At 40.0% G+C, this 22524-nt stretch overlaps 4 protein-coding genes across 4 annotated transcripts; all 4 read left to right on the forward strand.

Moving 5' to 3' along the window:
• The first annotated feature begins 1055 nt into the window (after nucleotides 1-1055).
• Nucleotides 1056-1973, forward strand: LOC143826306 (olfactory receptor 2D3-like). Its single transcript, XM_077315047.1, has one exon. The coding sequence runs from the start codon at nucleotides 1056-1058 to the stop codon at nucleotides 1971-1973; it is 918 nt and encodes a 305-aa protein (XP_077171162.1).
• Nucleotides 1974-8564: 6591 nt separating this feature from the next.
• On the forward strand, nucleotides 8565-9482 carry LOC143825792 (olfactory receptor 5BS1-like). The gene has a single exon (XM_077314111.1). The coding sequence runs from the start codon at nucleotides 8565-8567 to the stop codon at nucleotides 9480-9482; it is 918 nt and encodes a 305-aa protein (XP_077170226.1).
• Nucleotides 9483-14341: 4859 nt separating this feature from the next.
• Nucleotides 14342-15277, forward strand: LOC143825352 (olfactory receptor 8S1-like). The gene has a single exon (XM_077313377.1). It carries the CDS (start codon nucleotides 14342-14344, stop codon nucleotides 15275-15277), a length of 936 nt encoding a protein of 311 aa, XP_077169492.1.
• A 5546-nt stretch (nucleotides 15278-20823) lies between these two features.
• Nucleotides 20824-21747, forward strand: LOC143826287 (olfactory receptor 8S1-like). The gene has a single exon (XM_077315021.1). It carries the CDS (start codon nucleotides 20824-20826, stop codon nucleotides 21745-21747), a length of 924 nt encoding a protein of 307 aa, XP_077171136.1.
• The last annotated feature ends 777 nt before the right edge of the window (nucleotides 21748-22524 follow it).

Here is a 22524-nt window from a genome sequence, read left to right on the forward strand (position 1 = left end):
TGACTCATGTGAGTTTTGTATATGTGGGTCCATGATCCCAGTTACAGTCTTTACTATTAGTCAAGTAACCCCTCACCTATTTTTTTCAACACTGGAAAGCAATTGAGATCATAAGCGGAAAATAAAATGAGCCCTCGAGTATCAGACCAGTGCTTCATCTAAACTAGCCCCCTTTTCACACTGCAACCAACTGGTTACCGAGGACGGTGCACAAACAAGGACATGGAGTAAAAGCCTTATCTACTTATCTACTTTCTCTATGACCTTTTATGCACTGGGAACTTCACTGCCCCAGCTCCTGTGCAGGAGCACAAATCAGGGGCGGATGACGTTCACCAGGCCAAATGCTCCCCCATGTGGGTGCAGGAAGAGGTTGGGCAACCTGCCACGACTAAAACTTCAGCCTGCAGCCCAGCATGAAACCTCCAGTGCATAAACGGTCTATCACATGCACAATTTTTTAAGCTTCTCTTATGCCTTCTTCCATTGGTTGTCTTTTGTCCTCACTCTCCTCTTAATCTACTTCTTCTTTACTTTCCCCAGCTTTCCTAAGTTCTTGTTCGAAATATGGTGAATGGAATTGCACATAGCACTCCAAACGAGGTCTCACTACTGAGATCCACACATAGGCATGTGCATCTTATCTCCATAAGTAATAATATTCAATGACAGCTGAAAAAAAAAGGATTAGAAGTCCCATGTAAGTCTGCATCACTTCTGATGAGCCCACCAGTCCTAGACTCAGATAGGATTTCTTCTTCTAGACATATTAAGACAGATTTGCTTTTTGTATTGAACCGTTTAATATGATGCACTCATATTGAGGTCTCCCTTACCTCCACTGTAACATGTAGAAAATAATTAGAGTATTTTCTGTCTTTATTGTAAAAAAACCAATAGTGGGTAATCCATATATTAGGGATAGGGGTGTGTGATATGACTACAATTGTCTGCAAAATAAACAAACAAACAAACAAACAAACAAACAGCACTTGTTCTGTTAAAATGAAACTTTGTATCTGTTTCTGCAGTTTATACTCTTGCGGAAGAAAAGAATGGACAACCATACCACGGTGACTTACTTTGTCTTCATTGGATTTTCAGTCAATCTACCAGTCCAAATTTTTCTCTTCCTGATATTTTCATTTATATATATGGCAACTCTTTTAGGAAATTTGGGGATTATCACAGTAATATGGTGCAACAGTCATCTCCAGAGCCCCATGTACTTTTTCCTGAGTCACCTGTCTTTTATTGATATCTGCTTTTCCTCGGTTACTGTACCTAAGCTCCTAGAGAATTTGTGCTCAAGCCGTACAATATCATATGGTGGCTGCCTGGCCCAGATGTTCTTCTTTCTTAGCACAGGGTCCAATGAAGTTTTGATCCTTGCGACAATGGCTTATGACAGATATGTCGCCATATGCAAACCCCTTCATTACGTACAAATCATGAATAAAATATGGTGTAGATTGCTAGTGGGAGGTATATGGGTCTTTGGGTTCACATATTCGCTCATAAATACGTTACCTGTATTGAAGTTAGTGTTCTGTGGTACAAATATTATTGATCATTTCAGCTGTGAATTCCCGTCTTTACTTGCTTTATCCTGCACAGAAACTATCCCAAATTCTCTTTTGTTCTATGCTTCATCAGTTACTATATCCTTTTCTACACTGTATTTTATTCTTTTCTCCTACATCCACATACTTGTTTGTATCCTGAAGATGCGTTCAGTGGAAGCTAAAAAGAAAACCTTCTCCACTTGCAGTGCCCACCTTATTGTTGTAGTTCTATACTTTGGCACTGGCTGCTTTAGATACATGAGACCCAACTCTGGTTCTTCAGCAATCTTGGATGAACTTTTTTCTATTCAATACAGCATTTCAACCCCGATGCTGAATCCCATTATCTACAGTTTGAAAACCAGGGAAATCAGGGAAGCCTTAAAGAAATTAATGGGGTACAAGTGATTGATGCCTCATATTATGTTAAATTGTTATGTACTAAACAAAACAGTGCAATTATCAGAATTGAATTCTTAACTCAGTACCATCTACACTTCCGGGGCAATGTAGCTATCATGGGCTGAACCAGAAAATCAGTATAGGTCAATAGTCTTTGGTGACCTTGGGCCAGTCAAAATTCTCAGAGCTCTCTCAGCCTCACTTATCTCCAATGTTGTAGGTGGTTGTAACCCTCTTTGAGACTCCTTTAAGTAGTAAAAAATGGGTGAACTAAAACAAAACCCAACTCTTCTTCTCCCTCAACTTTAATTACATGTTTAATTTTATGTATTTTTTTCCCAAAAACAATATGAAGTGATTCACTTTGGGGAAATAGCTTTGCCATGTGAACCTGTTTCTATAATGTGAAAGCAGTTTCTATAATATAGTTTCTATAATAAATATATGCGAGAGATATTTCTTGTGAAAGTTAGGCAGTTCTTTGTACTTGACACCACCTCCCAAAATGAAGATATGTCATATATATGTACAGTTTTACTTGCACAGATGAATCAGTAAAAGGAACTAGTGTGAACCAGCTGTTCTCTTATCAATATATGAAATAAGCCTTCTGTAGAAAGGTGCAGAAAATTTATTCAGTACTTCATGTGTATGTTTTACCCTGCCTGAAATATTTAATTGGACAAAACTAAAACAGTTCCGCAGGGCCTGCAAAAGGGAGCTCTTCTGCCAGGCATTTGGTTGAGGTCAACTGGAATCAGCAACATCTGCATGGTACCTGAACCCGCTCCTCCCAAGAATCCATACACCCAACTGAACCATGGACCCGTTTGAACCGTTATTTTGATTAGACTGTTATCTTCAGTTATGGTTGCTATTGTCACTGTTAATATTGTTGCAGTCCATTTTATATGTTATAAAGAAACAATGTTCCATTTACTGTCTACGTTTCATGTGAACTGCTTGAGCCTCAGGGGAGGGCAGTATACATATATAATAAATAAACAAATAAATAAATAACCATAGTGTAAATCTCCACCTCATGTCCTGCACAAAGACAATGTTATCCGTTGATCAGAAGGTTTTTTTAAAATTATCCTATACCTTCCTCTGATAAAAACAAGTATCTGAGGGACAATCTGAGATGTTACACATTTTCAGATTTAGTTGAACAACTGAACCATTCTGGGCTGGATCGATTTTGCTCCCTCTCACTTTGAAGTCTCACATATTCAGCCTCTGCTGAGGCAGCTGCATTAGTTGCCAGTTGCTGCCCCGATCCAGTTCAAGATTTTGGTCTTGACCCTTAAGGCCCTTTGTGGTCTGGCCCCACACACTTGTAGCCTGAAAATGAAAGGTATTTGGAATTGCCAGTGTTTCAAGTTCAGGGAGATAATGGGTACCCAAACACCTTATGTGTTTATGGCTCCTCCAGCCCAATTGAACCGTTTGTGAACTCTACTTTAACATTAAAAAGACATGGAAATACATGCCAATTAATAAAATAATACACAAATGTAAAAGACTCAAAAGCCCAAATGAATATATGAATGTGAACAACATGGTAAAAGCCTGTGGTCACATGGTTTTGATACAATTACAGCTTTCCTATTTGATCAAATGAGATTATCTTTGAGAGAGGATAGAGACCTCCCAGGATTTTTAAAGATGATTTCCCTTTCCATGCAAAGACACCTTAACTGTATGAGGCAGATTGTTTTGACCCTTTTCAATGGGGTTTGGTCCTGGTTACAGGATTGAAATAGCCGTGGTTGCCCTGGGGGATGATGAGTGCAATTGATTGGACATCTCGATAGCTTTTGATATCATCAATCATGCTTCTTTCCGGACTGGGATTAAGCTAAATGTCGGATTGGCTGGGATTGTAAGACCCCATTCTTCCATGGTTCTAATCCTACCCAGAAGGTTAAGAAAGTTGTGCTGAGGACTTCTGTTCAGCTCCCTGTGTTTTGGCGTACGGGATCCTGTGAAGTTGTTCTTGTCCCCTATGTTCTTTAACATGTAGCAGGAAGGGACAGCTATTGAGAGTCCACACTCCCTTTCACTTCCACATTATTCAGGTTATCAGCCGATAAACTATGCACCAAGAAAACATTTTAGAATTGAAAAGAACAAAGAGTTTGGCCACATCAAGTATACAAACTTTACAAAAATTGCTCATAAAAATATCTTAATTTATGGGTATCAGAAGAGGCTGAATGGCTTAACAACCTTCCATTTACAGATATATCCCACCCTGAGTCTAGATAAACTAGTTAAATCTACATTTGGCTCAATTTATTCTTTAAAAATTAATGCAATCGATCAGATGTAATGATAGCAAAATAATATTTACAAAATATCCAGGGAATACCTTTGAAAAGAAGCAAGTTTTCTTTCCAAGGGGAATAAACTTTAAGGGTTATCTTAAAGCAGGGGTAGTCAACCTGTGGTCCTCCAGATGCCCATGGACTACAATTCTCATGGGAATTGTAGTCCTTGAACATCTGGAGGACCACAGGTTGACTACCCCTGTCTTAAGGGATAACAAGACCCTTGCTCCTAAGGAAAGAGCTCCTGACTGCTGCAGTACACAGGTGGAGAGATGGGGAGTTAAACCAAAAGAACAGCCATCTTTTAATGTACTGGGGATTATTGTAAACCACCATGAATCTTTGAGAGCTGCGATATATAAGATAAAATATAAATAAATAAATAAACAAACAAACTTGGCTGAGCAGAACAGTCAAATGTTTCCCTGGATTCTGGAAGTGAATGCATGAAGTAGCATCCTTCTAGGATGACATGCTTCTACCTGGCCTCTGGGCAATGTTCATTGCAAGCAACCAGCAGGCCTTTTATGTATCACTATGGCACATCCTACACCTTTCCTACCACGAACCTGAACAAAGTCTCAAACCCTTTTTTTAGCCTTAAAGGTCTTTCTGCAATTCAAGTGATTCTTCCATTGAAGGAAGAGTTCTTCAGTTCTGGAGAAAGGGTACTTAGGCAGGTGAAAGATATCTTGGAAGATGGTTAGTTCCATTCCAGTGTGGGGGGGGGGAAATAAGTATTTAAAGGGATTTCAGCGTATTCACAGGTTTATATATACATTCTACACTTGAAATACAGATACTTAGGGACACCAGTTAAAAATATCCCCCTTTTTATACTACAGTTCCCATAGACAAAAGTTTCCATAGGAAAGAGGTTAAAATTGAAACACATTTCCACAGAAACACCATTCCTTCCCCTGAGAATTATTGTCCCCAGGGAAATAATTAAACATTTCTGAGGGAATTTGAGATTCTATACACTTTGCAATCATGGAGGGAAACGTGTATTATAAAGATAATATAACCATGTAGATGTCCAGTTAGTTCATTATGTGATATGTGAAACAGAGAAATATAGTATATTACTAATGCTTCTTTTATCTTTCTTAGCCTTTTATCTATATGAATACATTTCACATTGACCAGCCCAAAGGAGGAAAAAGAGTTTGTAGGGTAAGTTTCTTGATTAAAGCTATGTTTTTAATCCCCCAGAATCAAGAAATTAAGTCAGATGGATCCACAATAGCTCGCCACTGTAGTGTTTGGTGAATTCTAGTGGTGATTGATGTTTTGGTCTGAAATTAAAAAAAATAGGTTTGTAGTCTGAGAGTTGGATATGGTGAATTTTAGATAATTTTTCTGATTGAGTTACTGCATTTCTTGTCTACCTTTCTAACTGAGATACAAAGCAGACCATATAGTACAGGCAGTCCATTCAAAGAGATGTCTATTAAGCACAGCATGGGTACATATAACCCATATAAGGGCCACTAAATGAACCATGTACTAAAACAAGGATGACTGTAATCTGAGTAATCATTGTATACCAGGCATGGTACAGCTATGGTGTGGCTATAGGGAAGAAAAATGATGCTGCACAAGTAAAAACAATTAAAAGGAAACCGGTTGACACACACAGCAAACTGATAACGCATGCTCCCCCCATCAAAGCCACCTCTGGACCAAAATCAAAGAAAGCTGAGTGATACACTTGTCTGCTGATGTTGACATTGTTTATGTTAAACAATTTTAAATTCAGTTTAAATCTAATTTTAACTGTGTGTTTTGAACTTGCATTTGTAATATGTTTACATATTGTACACCTGAGCTGGTTTATTGGGAGGGCAGAATAGAAACTAAATAAATAAATTAAATAAATAAATAAATAAATAAATTATAACAGCAACAATAGTGATATAGATCAAGATGGGTAGCCATGTTAGTGTTTTTGTAGCAGAAGAGAAGAGTAAGAGCTCGGTAGCACCTTAAAGGTGAAGGCAAAGGTATCCCCTGTGCAAGCACTGGGTCATGTCTGACCTTTGGGGTGACGCCATCTAGCGTTTTCATGGCAGACTTAAAGACTACCAAAATTTATGGTAGGGCAGTGTGTAAGTCACTTGCCACTTCTTCATATTACAGTGATATAATATACAAGCTTGGTGTAGTGTACAGGAGTACTGACTTCTAATCTAGTGAGCTGTGTTTGATTCCCTGTTCCTCCACATGCAGCCAGCTGGGTGACTTTGGGCTCGCCACAGCACTGATAGAGCTGTTCTGACCGAGCAGTAATCTCAGGGCTGTCTTTGGCTCACCTACCTCACAAGAGTATCTGTTGTGGGGAGAGGAAAGGGAAGGCGACTGTAAGCCGTGTTAAGACTCCTAGTATAGAAAAGCAGCATATAAGAACCAACTCTTTTTCTTCTTGTTCTAAGAGTATTATAATCTGGTGATCATAACAGAGGGCATGGTACAAAATGTGTCTACAATGAAGAAAAATGACATATCTCTCAAGATGGGAAGCTCTGCTTATCTGTAGCAGTAGAGAAGAGTCTAGTAGCACCTCAAAGACTAACAACAAAAGGTAGAATATGACCTTTTTATAAATCACTGCTCACTTCTTCAGATTATAGCGATATAATGTCCAGTTGGAGAGTTTGTTAAGAAAAAAAAATGTTACAATTTTGGGTTCATGTGGAAATGTTTATCACGATTTCTGGTTTCAAGGTAGAACATTAATGGTTTGGGATTAAAAAATAAATGTAGCCGAATGGAGGATTTTGCCCAGCCAACATAAAGGGATCGGCTTCAGGAACACGCTGTGCCAGGTAAATCTATTTCTTTAAGCAATTTATATAATGGCTACATGTGAGATAGATTTCTTGCAGCACAGCTAGACAGCTCTTTATACTAGCACACCACCTCACACAATGAAGACATAGTATACGTAGTAGCGTGCAACTTTACGTGCAAAAATGGATTGTTCAAATAAGCACTGAAAGAAGCTCCCCATTGAGACTTGCACAACTTCTCCATGTGTACGTTTTACATTTGGAATGCAACTTTTCCTGAAATCTTATTTAATGCCCCCCCCCGATGTTGACAGTCTTATTAATATGGTGATATCAAGATCATTTAATCCGCTGGAGAATTAAAGCAAAATGGAGCATTTCATTTTCACTGTATAGTATACAGCAATCGTCCCCAACCCCTAGTGCGGGGACCGGTGCCGGTCCAGAGACCGGTGCCAGTCCTCGGATCAGTTGGTACCGGTCTGCAACTCCTCTTCGTCCGTCCTCCTTCCTGGCTGCTGCCTCGGGGGCTGCCCTGCCACTCTTCCACTGGCTCACCTTTGGTGCTTTCCGGCGGCCACCATGGCTGGGGCTTCCCCTCGGCGTGGCACTGCGCAGCTGCTGCCGGCAGCGCCCCCCAGCGGACGGCGGGAAAGCAAGTGGAGCAGGGACTCAGGCGGCGGCGACATCCCTTGGCACGTCATACGGGCTTCAGTAAAATTGTCAAGCGTTGACCAGTCCCCAGTGATAAAAATGTTGCGGACCACTGGTATACAGCAATGCACCCTAGACTCAGAGTTTCTTGATCTACATGCATAAATGCAGATTCTTATTTCATTTAAAACTGAAGAAAGTAACAAACACAGTAAGGGAAGTTATCCCTTACTTCCGTTGTAATATACTAGGGGCCAGGCATTCAGGAATACAATGGGGTTGGAGTGGAAGAACTCTCTGGACCATCTTCCCCTCTCCCCAGGACCTGGAAAGGCTGCAGGCAGCTGTTACTCACTGGCAGCGGCAGCTCTCATGCAGCAGGGATCTGCAGCCTCCAAGCCTCAGAGGGAAGTGGAAGGTGGAGGGGGAGGTCAGGGGTTGGAGACAGAAGGTGATTGGCTGGCTGCTGGACAGACAGGCAAGCTGGTTGGAGAAGGAGGCACTCAGGGGCAGGACAGCAGCCCTGAGTGGGTGTTAAGCGCTGAGTGGCACTTAAGCCATGAGACGTGCTCTTCCTCCAAGGCCTTACCAGAAATCTTAAGGAGAATAAATGGACTATATTCTCAATTCTCTATTGTAAAACATCCATTAGGGGGTAATCCAAAAGTTATGGATGGGAGTACATGACCCAGCTACTATTTTCAATAGTAGCCAATAGTCTGAATTGCAAAATAATACATGCATTATATTTAACTAATACTTTGTTTTTTGTTTTGTTTTGTTTTTTTATGCAGTTTATATTTCTACAGAAGAAGGAAATGGACAATCAGACCACAGTGACTTATTTTGTCCTCTTAGGGTTTTCTGCAAGTCCACCAGTCCAAATTTTTCTTTTCCTGCTTTTTCTATTTATATACATGGCAACTCTTTTAGGAAATTTGGCAATTTTAACAGTAATATGGAACAACAGTCATCTCCAGAGCCCCATGTACTTTTTCCTGAGTCACCTGTCTTTTATCGACATCTGTTTTTCCTCAGTTACCGTACCGAAACTTCTAGAGAACTTCTCCTCGAGCCAGATAATATCATATGGGGGCTGCCTGGTCCAGATATTCTTCATCCTTAGCACAGCGTCCAGTGAAAGTTTCATCCTGGCAGTGATGGCTTATGACCGATATGCTGCCATTTGCAAGCCCCTTCATTATGTACAAATCATGAACAAATTATGGTGTAGATGTCTAGCAGGAGGTGCATGGGCCTTTGCTTTCACCCATGCATTTATGAATACATTATTTGTGCTGAAGTTAGTGTTCTGTGGTCCAAATATGATAAATCATTTCAGCTGTGAATTCCCGTCATTACTTGCTTTATCCTGTACTGAAACTACAACAAACTCTATTTTGTTCTTTATTTCTGGTACCATATTTGCAATTTCTACATTGTCATTAATTCTCTTTTCCTACATCCATATATTGTCTACTGTCCTGAAGATGCGGTCAGTAGAAGCTCAAAAGAAAACCTTTTCCACTTGCAGTGCCCACCTCATTGTTGTATTTCTATTCTATGGCACTGGCTGTTTTAGATATATGAGACCCAACTCTGGTTCTTCAGGAATCTTGGATGATTTTTTTTCCATTCAGTACAGCATTTCAACCCCCATGCTGAATCCCATTATTTATAGCTTGAAAACTAGGGAAATCAGGGAAGCAGTAAAGAAATTAATGGGGTACAAATGACTAATGCCTCATGTTGTTTGAAATTGTTATCTATTAATCAAATCAGTAAGATTGCCCTTGTTGAATTGTTGACCTAGCAGTAAGCAGTGATTACGTAATGGCAGACTGAAATATGGAGAATTGGGGTCAATTCCCCACTCTTCCACATGCAGCCAGCTGGATGACGTTGGGTTAGTCACAATTCTCTTAGAGCTGTTCTCTCAGAACTCTCTCAGCCCCACTTACCTCACAGGTCTTTATAAGATGCTTTGGCTGTTAGAATTAGTTTGGTTCTATCAATTTGTTGTAGCTTTAACGTGTGCCCTTTGACCTTCCCCCCCATCCTGCATATAGTTAACAGTACTGGTCTTTGAAATGTAACCAACAGATGTGTTAATTGCCTTGCCTTGCTGTGGAAAACTGCTTTTATGTTGTAAATCATGTTGGGACTGTGAGAGCATGGAAATCTCCAGTTCTTGCCTAGAGATTCCCACATGATGACTCTGTCACCAATGATTTGGAATGTTTGTTCTTTGTCATCAGAATGCCTATGCTTTTGACTTATACTATGTTATTGTTGTTAGATGTGTACAGTGACTCTAAAAAAAATATTGCTCTCTCCCTTCCTCCTCCATTCTCACCTTCTGTCCTTGGTCTCCCCCTGTTATCTCATAGCTGCCTGGATTGTTTTCCCTTTGAAGCTTCCCATATTATTTGGTTTCTCACTTGTGTGTGTGGGGGGGGGGTCAGAAGACGATATATGCTATGTTTAATTTCCTGAATCCTAGTTCCATCAAAGCTTGTGTTGAGTTAACTTTCTTGCTCTAGAATAAACCCATCTTTTGCTTAGTCAAAGACTGTCTTCTTGGCAACCAAGGAAACCTGACATATTGTTGGAACTCCCTTTTCTGGATCCATGTCCCCCATTGGACCAACATGTCTATGGAAGGTGACTCAGACTCCAAAATCTAGCCCAAGGAGGGCATGGCAGAAGCCTCTCCTTGGGACACTAAAACAAGCATGAAGGCTAGCTCCAGTGATAGGGGGCCCAGAGGAAGTGCCCATGAGGAAGGGGATACCCAAGGAAGGGAGACTGGAAGCTGCCTGGAGATCCCAGCTGGCAAGGAACTTGTGAGTGATCTAGCTTCACTCCCCAAATGAGATTATTTGAACTTCCCAGAAGATTTTCCCTCAGTGCACCCAATTGCATCCTGTGAGGGAAAAGCTCTTGCTCCATGGAAGAGGAACCTCAAGTGTATCCTGCCCAGGGCCAGAATCCAGGGAACAAGAGTCCTACCCAGCTACCCCAGGGACAGAGACAAGGGAAGTGGCCCTTCTAGTTCTGGAGTCGAGCCCTCCACTTGAGGAAGGCAACTCCCATGAGGGAATTATAAATCCCACCTCAGGGACTGAGCAGATAGGGGATGCTTTCTCCACCCCTGAGACAGGTGCCCCAAATGGGGTGGTAGTTCCCTGCAAGGAATATGTGAGTGTGGTGGCCCTGATTTGGGAAGAGCACAAGGGCCTGTGGATCACTCTTTGGGCCCAGCCACCGTGCAGTTGGTGAGTGCATCTACCTCCACTCTTCACCACCACCTGGATGGGTTGGGGATCCCAACAGGTCTTTCCTATAGTGCTCAACCTGCCTTTGCTCCAAGAGGAGGGGGCAGGGTGCCTCTTCTCAATGCAATCCTTAGCCCAGACACTAAGCTTTGTTACTAGGAATGAGCTCTGGGGGCATCTGGCAAGCACAAACATGCCATCCTTGGCCTGGGACATTGGGGAGAGGGGCCACCCTTTGAGAATGGGTGTTCTCCCCCATTTGGACTTTTGGCAAAGGGCACCCCTACAGGTGTGCCTGTTTGGGCCCTCCGTCTACCATGTATGGAGCCCTAGTTGTATGGTAGTCCCCTCCTTGTCCAGGACCAACCAAGAAACCTGAGGTAAGGAAAGTGCATCATCCTGGGAAAAGACTTTGCTTCTCGCCCAGCGCAAGGAGCCAGTATGGCCTGTTGAACCTAACCGGTGGAGAGTGTCCCAAATGTGAGATTATCACAGCCAGAACCAGACCAGGCATCTTGTTGAGACTGCTATCCCAATTCTTGGCTCCCGACTTGTCCTCACCAAGAAAAGGAGGGGGGAGAGGGACCCTTTGTCTTCTATATGACCCTCTAGGAGGAAAAGGGGCAACCGGCCAGAGTTTGAAATGTTATTAAAATTTGTGAGTCACTTCTCCTCACATTCTTGGTTGGGGGCCCTCACTTATTCTCCATGCCTGGGAGTCTGGCCAGCCATGAGAAAGTCAGCTTGTAAACCCTCTGGCCCAAGGAAAGGGGGCAAAGTCTGCTCTTCCCACCTACCATTTTGGCATATTTGCACAAAGAGTCCAGCGTGGGCTAGCTCTATTCTTTGTTTCACCCCCCTAGCCCTTGCCAATCCCACTGTGCAGTGACAGCAGTAGGGGATCCTGGGGGCATCCTGTTTCCAAACAATTGCGGAAGTGAATGTGGAAGTCATAGGTTTTGTGTATGGACAAGCATTCAACCCTGTGGACTCTCATGTGCACTTCAATGTTTACCATTTATGTGAAAAATAAATAATTTTGCTCCTTCTAGAGAAAAGAAGATGGCTTTAATTTTTTTATTGCCAGGTCTACTCTTATGAACGTTCACAAGTCACTGGGATAGGATGCATGCTATATGAAATCAGCTTACAACATTAGCATTTATACTCAAAATTTCTCATACAGCAACTCTGGAAAATAACACTGCTCAAGACCCTGGAGTAGTATTGCAACTCAGAATAGACAATAGAGAACAGATGGGCTAATAAGCTTCTTTGTTATAAGGCAGGTCCCTATACAGATGAATCTATGACACCTTCATCTTAAACAGACTTTAAAATAGCTATAATAAACATGCTAGTATTTAGAACATTCAACACATGGGTTGATTATGAATGAATCTCCTGGATGAATTGGGACAGGTAGAGAGAGAAGAGGTGGTCACGTGAGATCATAACATCATCCAGTGTTTAAATTTTAGTGCTCAAGAAAAGATTCTCCAGTCTTTAGACAGCACAGAGATGGAGCAAGCTAAGCTGAGACACACAACCTCTGCCTGTGTTTTTAGTGTGACATTTTAAGGAAATAAATTGCCAAAGTGCTGATAATCCTCACCAAAACCTCTTCGGAAATTGTCTGGCAACCATATCTAAGTGGGCATTCCCATGGATGAAAGGTCTGGTGAGTACGGGTGTATTTCTGACTTTATCTTAGGAAAATGAATGATACATTTGAAAATCAGAGTCTACTTTATAAGATGCATGATGTGTTTTTTTTTTTCAGATGGACTCTTCATGAAATTTTAGTACAGAGGATAGAATAACCAAGTATAGAAAATGAAAAGCTATTCTACCACTACTTCAAAAATTCTGTGCATGTTTGCTAAATTTCCCTTCTTTGAGATTTCATTCTTCTAAAGTAAGGACCTAATAATACACCTTACATTTTGCTTAATTGAACTCTGGAGTGGTCATCCCAGTGGCATTTGAGTCTGGGAGTGAGAGAATGCACAGACAAATTGTTCAACAACTCAGCAAAAGACAAATTGAATCATGAAATCTCTGGAATGTTGGCAGTGTTCTACAGTTTGCTCCAAAAAATGGGCTTAATTGGTGAATAATTTTACCTCACCACATAGGAGCGAGTGCTTGGGTCAATATAATAATTAATTAAGGCACATGCTGTGGAACTTATTACCTCAGACCCTATTTGATGTTGTAAAATGTTGGTCTTCTATAACTGGAAAGATAAGTACCACTTCTTCCAAAATTCCGTCGTTCTTATAGCTTTTGTTCTCCATTTCTCTGAGGTTTTGCTTATGCATAACAACAACAGTCACTGATACTGCCAAACAAAAAATGTTGACTTGTTCATAACTTCCACAGTCTGAAGAGATTTTCTGTCTCCTTACTGAATTTCCCTTGATGTATTCCTTCCACATCAGGCAAAAACCTCCTAGGCTCATTCTGCACATATTGGATAATGCACTTTCAACGTGCTTTCCCAGTTGTATGGCAGCTCAGTTTTGGAATGTTCTCTGAGACTTTGCTGGTGCTTACTTTCCTCTCGTTTAGGCAGCTTCTGCCCCCCCCCTCCAATTTAAATGACAGAGCTCCATCATTTCTAACTGGTTTGATGTTTTGCCTCTTGCCTGAGGACCATTTCGTAAATATATTTTCGGTTGTACCGTTTATGCACTGGAGGTTTCATGCTGGGCTGCAGGCTGGAGTTTTAGTCATGGAGTTTTAGTCACCTATTCCTGCACCCACATGGAGGAGCGTTTTGTCTGGTGCGCCTCATCCGGCTCCGATTTGGGCTCCTGCACAGGAGCTGGGGCAGTGAAGTTCCCGGTACATAAACGGTCTTGCTGAGTTCTGTTTTATTGATTGCTTTTATGCTGCAGGTTATGGAGCATTACTGATGGTTATCTGACTTTGTGAGCCACTTTGAGCAAGTCTCTAGCAAAGCAGCACATATATTTTCCAAAATACATAAATCAGTAACAACCACACATTGGGCTGCATCCATTGTTGCTGAGGTCATTTCAGTCTCATGCGGATTTTTTTCATGAGAGTACTCTTTGGCATAGCCTTTTTGGTGGACAAACAGGAATGGTCCTTCCATTTTTCTCTAGCAAAAAGCTGGCCGAATCCAACCCATTGCAGTTATTCAGAAACAATATCCTACAAACAATAGAGCATTATTTCAAAGTTTAAATTGTCTTTCTGTGTTTTTAGAATGGGGAATTTCTAAGATACTCAATAGCAAAGCAATTCTGTTTGTTTCTGTTTATGCAGGTTGTGCTGAATCACTCAACATGGCAAACCAAACCATAATAACTGAGTTTATACTCTTGGGGATCTCCAGTGACCCCCATCTCCAGGTTTTTCTCTTCTTCGTGTTTCTGATAATATTTTCGATGACATTATTAGGAAACGCAACAATTATGGTGGTGATCAGGATGGAGGTTAGCCTTCAAAGTCCCATGTTCTTTTTCCTCAGCCATTTAGCCTTTGTGGATATCTGCTATTCCTCCGTCACTGTCCCAAAGATGCTGGAAAACTTCCTTTCAAAGAACAAGACCATTTCCAAGAAAGGATGCATTGCTCAGAACTTTTTCTTTTTCCAGTCTGCTTGTGCGGAGGTCTTCATTCTCTCAGCCATGGCTTTTGACCGCTACGTTGCCATCTGTGACCCACTGCATTACTCAACCATTATGAAAAGAACTGTCTGCAGACAGCTGGTGGGTGGATCCTGGTCAATGGGCTTCTTGTATGCGATGGTGAATACATTGCCATTGGTGAATGTACAGTTTTGTGGGAACAATACAATCAGTCACTACAGCTGTGAACTTCCTTCCCTCTTGCCATTGTCTTGTAGTGACCCTGTCAACCATTATGTTATACTGCTCTGTTCAGTAGTAGTATTTGGGTTAAGCTCGTTCCTCCTCACCCTTGTCTCTTACAGTCACATCATCGCCACCATCCTGAAAATTTGCTCAGCAGAAGGCAGAAGCAAAGCCTTCTCCACCTGCACCTCCCACCTGACTGTGGTCGGCTTATTTTACTCTGCAGCATTTTTTCGGTACATGAAGCCCAGTTCGGAATCACTAACAGAACTGGACAAAGTGGTGTCGATCCAGTACAGCATCTTAACCCCCCTGTTAAATCCTATCATATATAGCCTGAAAAACCATGAAATTAAAACCGCTTTACGGAAAAGATTTAGAAACTTTAGGGTTTTTGAAATGTAACTCTGCAAATTGTGGAGCACAGTAAGCCAGCAGGTTTATTTCATATGGCACTGTGGCCAGATGGGATATTTGTCAATATGCAATGTGCATTAAAAAATACAAATATTAAAAAAAAACAGAGTAAAGAAAGTAAAAGATACTTATAGAGATTATAATTGCAGGTTACGGATTGTCATAAAAGGGCATCAGCCAGCAGGTGGGTCATACGTGATTCATAGAGACATATCCCCAAGTTCTCCTTAGAGGCTGGTATCCCGAACAGAAAGAGATGGTCTTTTAGACATGTGGGAGTCAGGTAATACAGATAAATGTTCCTTGTCAAATGGGAATTTTGGGTTGTTGAGGGATCCCTTTTTTCACCTTTTCAAAAATATTAGAGTCTGTCAAGTTGATATGGTCTTTCTAGGGGCCAGGGCATAACTATTTGGGCAGGGATAGGGTAGGTTGATCATACTCGAAATAGATGATCAGGAAGCAGCCTCAAGCATCAGCAGTGTCCAGAAGAGTATGTAACTGCCTTTGCAATGCAGTGTGGCTGAGAGAAAAGTACTTGCAGTGCGGAGCAAATACATTCTGAACATGATAGTGGCTGTGTGGGGCATGAGGGGAAGGGGCTGTGGTTTAGCACATTGAGTACAGGTGATGGTAAATAAGGCCAGTGGAAGATGCAGGCGTACTTTGAAAAGGTGGGTCTGACCATAGCCAGGTTGCCTAGCACAGCCTGATATTTAAATATTTTAGCCTATCTAATGACATGATTCATGACTGCCTATATAAAGAAACCAGTTAAATCCAGTGCTTGTGTCTTCATTGGGGGAGAACCTGTGGCAAACTGCACGGCTTTCTTTCTTTTTTCTTTTTAAAGGTTGAGAGAAGGCTATAATTTTTATTCATAATCACTGGGAGACATATATTTGCTCACTGTTTGACTGGCAGGAGGGCACCTTGGGGATTAAGAAAGATGTGCACACATTTCCATTGGCCTAAACAAGGCCGTATTGTTATTATTAACTCCAGTGCAGTGTTGGGGAAGCATGGAAGAGGAAGCCTGACTTGCAGTCAGCCAACCACAAGAACCTACCCCTGTGGCTCCTGGGGCCCAACCAGTTCCCCCACTGGAAACACAGGTCCCCTTGCCACTGGATTCCCACATAAGAAAGTGTCCCACCTGGGGTTCCAAGAGGAAGGGTACTCTTCTCTTGGTCCCCCTCAGGCCACCTGGTGCTGTAAACCCTGGGGTGCCAAGGAGAGGCACCTACCTCCCTTGATCCCACCCAGGGTACCTGGCACTGCGAGCCCCATGCATTCTCTGCCAGGTCAGCCCCACTCACAGACCTGCTGCCTCATAAAAAGGCCTCTGACGTGTGGAGTTTGATGCGCAAACCAAACTCTCCCCAAACAGGCCCCATCCCATGCCAAACCACCACCAGAATGAGACCTACCAGACTACATTGCCATCAACATGCCAAATTATTCAGCCACCCTTTAATGGTTACCAGCATCCCAATTTGCCATGTCGTAGCCCCAGTCCCACACATCAGACTTCATTGCTTTGCCACTACAACCATCTTAGTGGGGACCTCTGGGTCGCAATGGGTAGGCCACCACAACCCCAACCCATGTGGCAACTCCTTGGAGATTATTCACCCAGAAAATTACAACTTCCTGTAGGAAATGTCCTCCTCCAAATCCCAGCATCCTAGCAGCTAAAACCAGCAATCAGTGCCCCATAAAGGCAACAGGGCCCAGCTCTAATTAAAAGAGGAAAATAACCAATGTTCATGTTGTAATAAAGAAAGGGCTGATTCTTTTCATATGTGGTGGGAATGCCCCAGAGCTTGTTCATTTTGGGACAAAGTAATTAAAATTATATCTTATAGTTTGAAAATAGAATTACCAAACAACCCAGAATCATCTACCAGGTTTGCATATGGAACAAACATCCATAATAGCCCACATGCTGACATTAGCAAGAATAAACTTTGCTAAATATTGGAAGGGAAAGAATTCTGTGTTAATTACTTGGCTTAATAACATTAGTGAAACATCTATTGATGAAATTAACTTATCTGCAAAATGATAAGGATATGGTAAATGTAGAGGAGATGTGGACCCAGAGTAACTCAAGAATGAGAAGTTTGCTTGCAACAATGGATGCTGAAAAGGAGATAAGATAAATTTGATGATCATGGAGAGTGTAATGTGTGGGAGGTTTTTATGTATGAAGTTCAATGTGTAGCACCGATTATAAACTGATCTTGACTAACATTGTTTTAGAGTGTTGAATCGGTTTTGGTATTGAGAGTTTTGTAATTTATCCTGCGCGATAAGTCGTAACCTGTTCAGTTTTTGATGAAATACATTTTATATTATTAATAAAAATAAGTAGTACTCATCCTGTGCAGGAATATTATGAATCTTAAGTATGTCTCCAAGGCAATAATTAAGCAGATTTAATCTCATGTACAATCATGCTTAAATGAGATTCTCAGAGGCTTGTTGCAGTGGAGCACTGGCATATTTCTTCAAGGTCTTACTTATATGTCCCAGGAGTTATTTTATCATGACATCCATTAACGCTCCTGTGATCACACAATAAAGTCTCCTTCCCCCTTCTGTATTCAGGGACATACAAACTAAACAAATGGAGACATGCACTAAAAGGTGAGTGCTGTTTGGTTGGATGAAGTACATCCAACTTGACTGCTTCAATAATTGGATAAACCACTTTCCATCCAGTATAACATTCCAACCTCCATGTTCAGTCATGTTGTCTATGGCTTATGGCTTGAAAAACATGGATGTGAAGGAAGTGAAGTGACTGAGGTATAAAACACTGGTTTCTTTCCTGAGGTATAAAACACTGGTTATATAAAATTGATAGCTATTAAGCAAGCCATTCAGTGCATAGATCTTATGTTGATAAAGGTGTACACTGGAATTAGACTAAATCCAGTTCTTCAGATGCTTGAATAAAACTGTATACATGATATAAGCATTTGATTTTATTGGAATTAATAATCCACATGGCTTTAATCAGTTTCACTGTGAACAAATTGCTCACTGTGAACAAATTGTATGACCTGCATTCCAGCATGTTCTGTCGTGTTTTCATCCTGTTTTGATGTCTTTATGTTGTCTCTGCTACTGTAGGGTTGCTCAACAAAATCAGAGTCCAGTAGCACCTTTATGACCAACAAATATTTATTCAAGGGTTGCTGGGATTCATTTGCTCTTCAGTTTGTTTGGTTTCATTGTTTTATTCAGGTCAACTGTTTTATATTGGTATTATTTTTTAAAAAATTATGTTGTAAACTATAGCTAAATGAAGAAGAAACATTTGTATTATTGTTATTGTTATTGTTATTGTTCATTTGATTTATTAGATGCCACTCCATGAAATGCACATTTACTGGAATCATGGAATCATGCTAATGAGAAATAATTATTAATTTGATCAGTTTTCTGGAGAACTGTGTTTAATTTTGCAGTTTAAGACTATAAAAAACCCTACCTTGAGTTTTAAAAAATCGTTAACATTTCTTGGCATACAACAGTCAGGGAGTCAGTTCTCCTGCCTCATCCAAAGAAGCTTTAGAAATGCCTGTTTTAGCAGGAACAGAGATTTGGGAGACTTGAGGTGCTAAAAGTACTCCAGGGGGAAAGAAAAACTTCCTGGAGAATTCAAGGAAGTTTTTATATGACCTCCATAAAAAAATGTGGACAGGGAGAGATAATAAAACCTCTTGTCACAGAAAATCGAGTCTCTTTTTTTACTGATTCCATCTATGTAGATGACGTTCTCATTTAGGATCTTGATGAAAAAAAGGAAAGAATATTCAAGAATTCATTAGCCCTCCAGTCTTGATAACATCCCCAGTAGATGATAAGTTACAAAAAGGATGTTATAAATGTGGTCAATGTAAACTGTGTAAGCTTATGATTACTGGGAATTCATTTATACATTCAGTCAAAATATTAATATACCAATTAATAGTTTAATTAACTTCAACTCTTAAAACATTGTCTATAGTCTGTTATGTCCTTTTCAAAAAATGTTCATGTTCTTGAACATGTGTCAAGGATCCACAATCAAGTTAAGGATGCCCCAATAATAAGACTTTCAGGACAATAATCATAGACTGGAGGAATTACGCTTCATCAGACTGGACACAATACATGAATTCAAACACACAAAATATGGATATTACAAAGAGGCTGTTAAGAAGAATAACTAATTTATGAACTGGACACAATGTTGCAAAATGGCAACTCACTGGATCTTTCTTGTTTTTTATATTAAAAATTGTACATTTAATTAATTGAAGAGTGGCACATGATTTGAGCGCTTGTCTTTTCATGATGGTAGCTTTAAAAATGTGGTTGTTATGACAAAGGATACTGACTTCATTGATTGTTTTGTATCACAGTAAAACAAATGATGAGTTCTAATCCATGATTGTTTAATATTGAATACATATTGGTTATATGTAACAGAACTAATTAAGGAAAATAATATTCTTTTGTGTTTTAAGTACTGTAGCTTTAAATGGCACAATGAGCAGCCTAAGTTAAATATGGAATGGTCAAAAATCACGTTAAGGGTAAAAAAGCAGACTGTATCCACACCACCCTCCACATTTCTTTCTGCATTTGGACTCAAAAGGCAAAGTGATATAAGGTGTATATTTGGAAATTATTTTGAAGCTACATTGTAGAATATGTATGGTGATTAATCCTTTGTATAAAGTCATGCTTATGGGTGTTATTACTTGTTTTGCTTAGGAAACACACAGCAGAGAAAGAAGATTTTAAGTAAGCTAAATATTTACAAAGGTAATACATTGTAAAGTAATATTTTTATTTATAAAGATTAAATATTAGATATAGGCTATGCTGGTCTATGACCGTAATAAAACTAACTAACTAACTAACTATAGGAATATTGATGATAGATTTATGTTTCATTATTAGCCACTGAGGAAGTTGCATAACTCTGAAAATCAGAGGTCTACCAGATCTCATTCTGGCAATAAGAAACAAATAGAAAAGTATTCAGCTTCAAGTCATCTTGTATTTCTTCCTTTCAAGATCTTGATGAAAGGAACCATTACCATGTGGGGACTGAAAGCCTGGACAATGATTCCAAGATAATAGGAAATATTTGGAACTACTTTAAATTCTAAGTTAAGGAGTCTGCTTTACAATATAAGTATACACCAAAGAGGATGCACTGCCACCTTACATGCCATAAGGTGCCAGTACCATGAAAGTGTAATGGTTATCATGTCTCACCATTATTCAAAAATCTTAGATCATAAAAGGCTTAGGAGTAGGACAGTTTACATTACAGCTCAATAACATTTTGGGAAGATTGAATGGGATAATATTTTGATTCCTAGCTGCATCAGAATTCGTATATTTATAAACAAGGCCTCAAAATTCATACATTGAATTGCTTTATAGCCTTCATTAACATTGCTTATAAAATATAAAACTAAAAGTCTTTGTTTTTGATTTTTGCTAATTTTAGGTTTATTGTCTTCATGGAAAATCAAACTCTAATAACTGAATTTATACTCCTGGGACTTACCAGTGATCCACGACTGCAGATTTTTCTCTTCTTGACCTTTTTAATTATGTACACAGTGACATTATTGGGTAACTTGGCAATTATACTAGTGATCAGAAGTGAGGCTGGTCTTCACACCCCCATGTTTTTCTTCCTCAGCCATTTAGCTTTTGTTGACATCTGCTACTCATCTGTCACCATGCCAAAGATGTTGAGAAATCTTGTAACAATTCAGAAAACCATTTCCTGGGAAGGGTGCATTGCTCAGATCTTCTTCTTTTTTCAGTCTGCTGGTGCTGAGGTTTTCATCCTTGCAGCAATGGCTTATGATCGATATGTTGCCATTTGTAACCCACTGCATTATACTATAGTCATGAAAACAGAGATATGTAAACAATTGGTGGGTGGAGCTTGGACCATGGGTTTCTTGTATGCTTTGGTGAATGCCCTGCCTCTGTTGAATTTACAATTTTGTAGAAACAATATACTCAGACACTTTAGTTGTGAAATTCCTTCCCTCTTGCTCCTGTCTTGCAGTGACACTTTGACCAACTATGTTGTCCTTCTTGCTTCTAGTTTTCTCTTTGGCTTAGGTTCCTTTATCCCTACCCTCATCTCTTATATTTACATCATCTTCACTATCATAAAAATGCGCTCAGCAGAGAATAGAAAGAAAGCATTCTCTACCTGCAGCTCCCACCTCATTGTAGTGTTTTTATTCTATGGAACTGGCTACTTTCGATACTTGAGACCCAACACATCATCTTCATTTGTATTGGATCAACTCATTTCCATCCAATATAGCATCTCTACCCCCATGCTAAATCCCATTATCTACAGTCTGAAAACTAAAGAAGTGAAGGAGGCTGTTAAGAAACTACTGAAAAAAATATGTTGATGGGTCATGAACAAATCAAATGGTCAAATGTTGAACAAATCAATAAATGGAATGTCACTGAGGCATAGCTTAAGACTTTGTCCTTCAATTTGGGATCTGCTTGAAAATATCAAATCTTAAAAGTAGGCTATGGTCAACTGACAATTATTTACAGAAAGTTTGTTACTCAAATCTGGCTGCAGTGTGTTATCGGGCCACAGTGCTGTATTAAAATAAAATTGATTTGATTTGATTTGTTACTCAAATCTTGTTTATGATATATGAAAAACTCATTGAATGGCTAATAAACATAAGATTTATTGGTCTAGTGATTACCTAATTAAAGAATGTGTGATTAAATGAAATAGAACAGAATTAGGTCATGAAATATTAGGGCAAGTTCACATGATCAGTTCTTGTTACTATAAAATATATGAGAATGTTTTAGGGGAACCTTAGGGGAGGGCGGTATATAAATGTAATAAATAAAGAAAATAAAAATAAATCATATTATTATACACACTACGTTCAATGGCAATAGATTTCTTTTTTTAAAAAGGAGTCAATCAGACTTCTGTTACTAATTACAATTAGGAAATTGCATAGCCCTCAGTCCTGTCTGTGGATACTGGACTTATATTTGTTCATTATATCTCCTAACACTGGTGTTTCTGCAGTGTGATTTGTCTTGAATATCCATCAAGATAATGGATGCTTTGGAATCTTAACACACACCTGTGTGCCAAGTGAAAAAGGGGTCTGGCCACATTGTTACCCCTCTTGCTAGCAATATTTCCC

Source organism: Paroedura picta, chromosome 16 (assembly GCF_049243985.1).
Source record: "Paroedura picta isolate Pp20150507F chromosome 16, Ppicta_v3.0, whole genome shotgun sequence".
In the NCBI taxonomy this organism is placed as follows: domain Eukaryota; kingdom Metazoa; phylum Chordata; class Lepidosauria; order Squamata; family Gekkonidae; genus Paroedura; species Paroedura picta.

Excerpts from the sequence above, each read along its gene's own strand:
- LOC143825792 (XM_077314111.1), top strand. The coding sequence starts at position 8,565 with ATGGACAATCAGACCACAGTGACTTATTTTGTCCTCTTAGGGTTTTCT.
- LOC143826287 (XM_077315021.1), top strand. The coding sequence starts at position 20,824 with ATGGAAAATCAAACTCTAATAACTGAATTTATACTCCTGGGACTTACC.
- LOC143825352 (XM_077313377.1), top strand. The coding sequence starts at position 14,342 with ATGGCAAACCAAACCATAATAACTGAGTTTATACTCTTGGGGATCTCC.
- LOC143826306 (XM_077315047.1), top strand. The coding sequence starts at position 1,056 with ATGGACAACCATACCACGGTGACTTACTTTGTCTTCATTGGATTTTCA.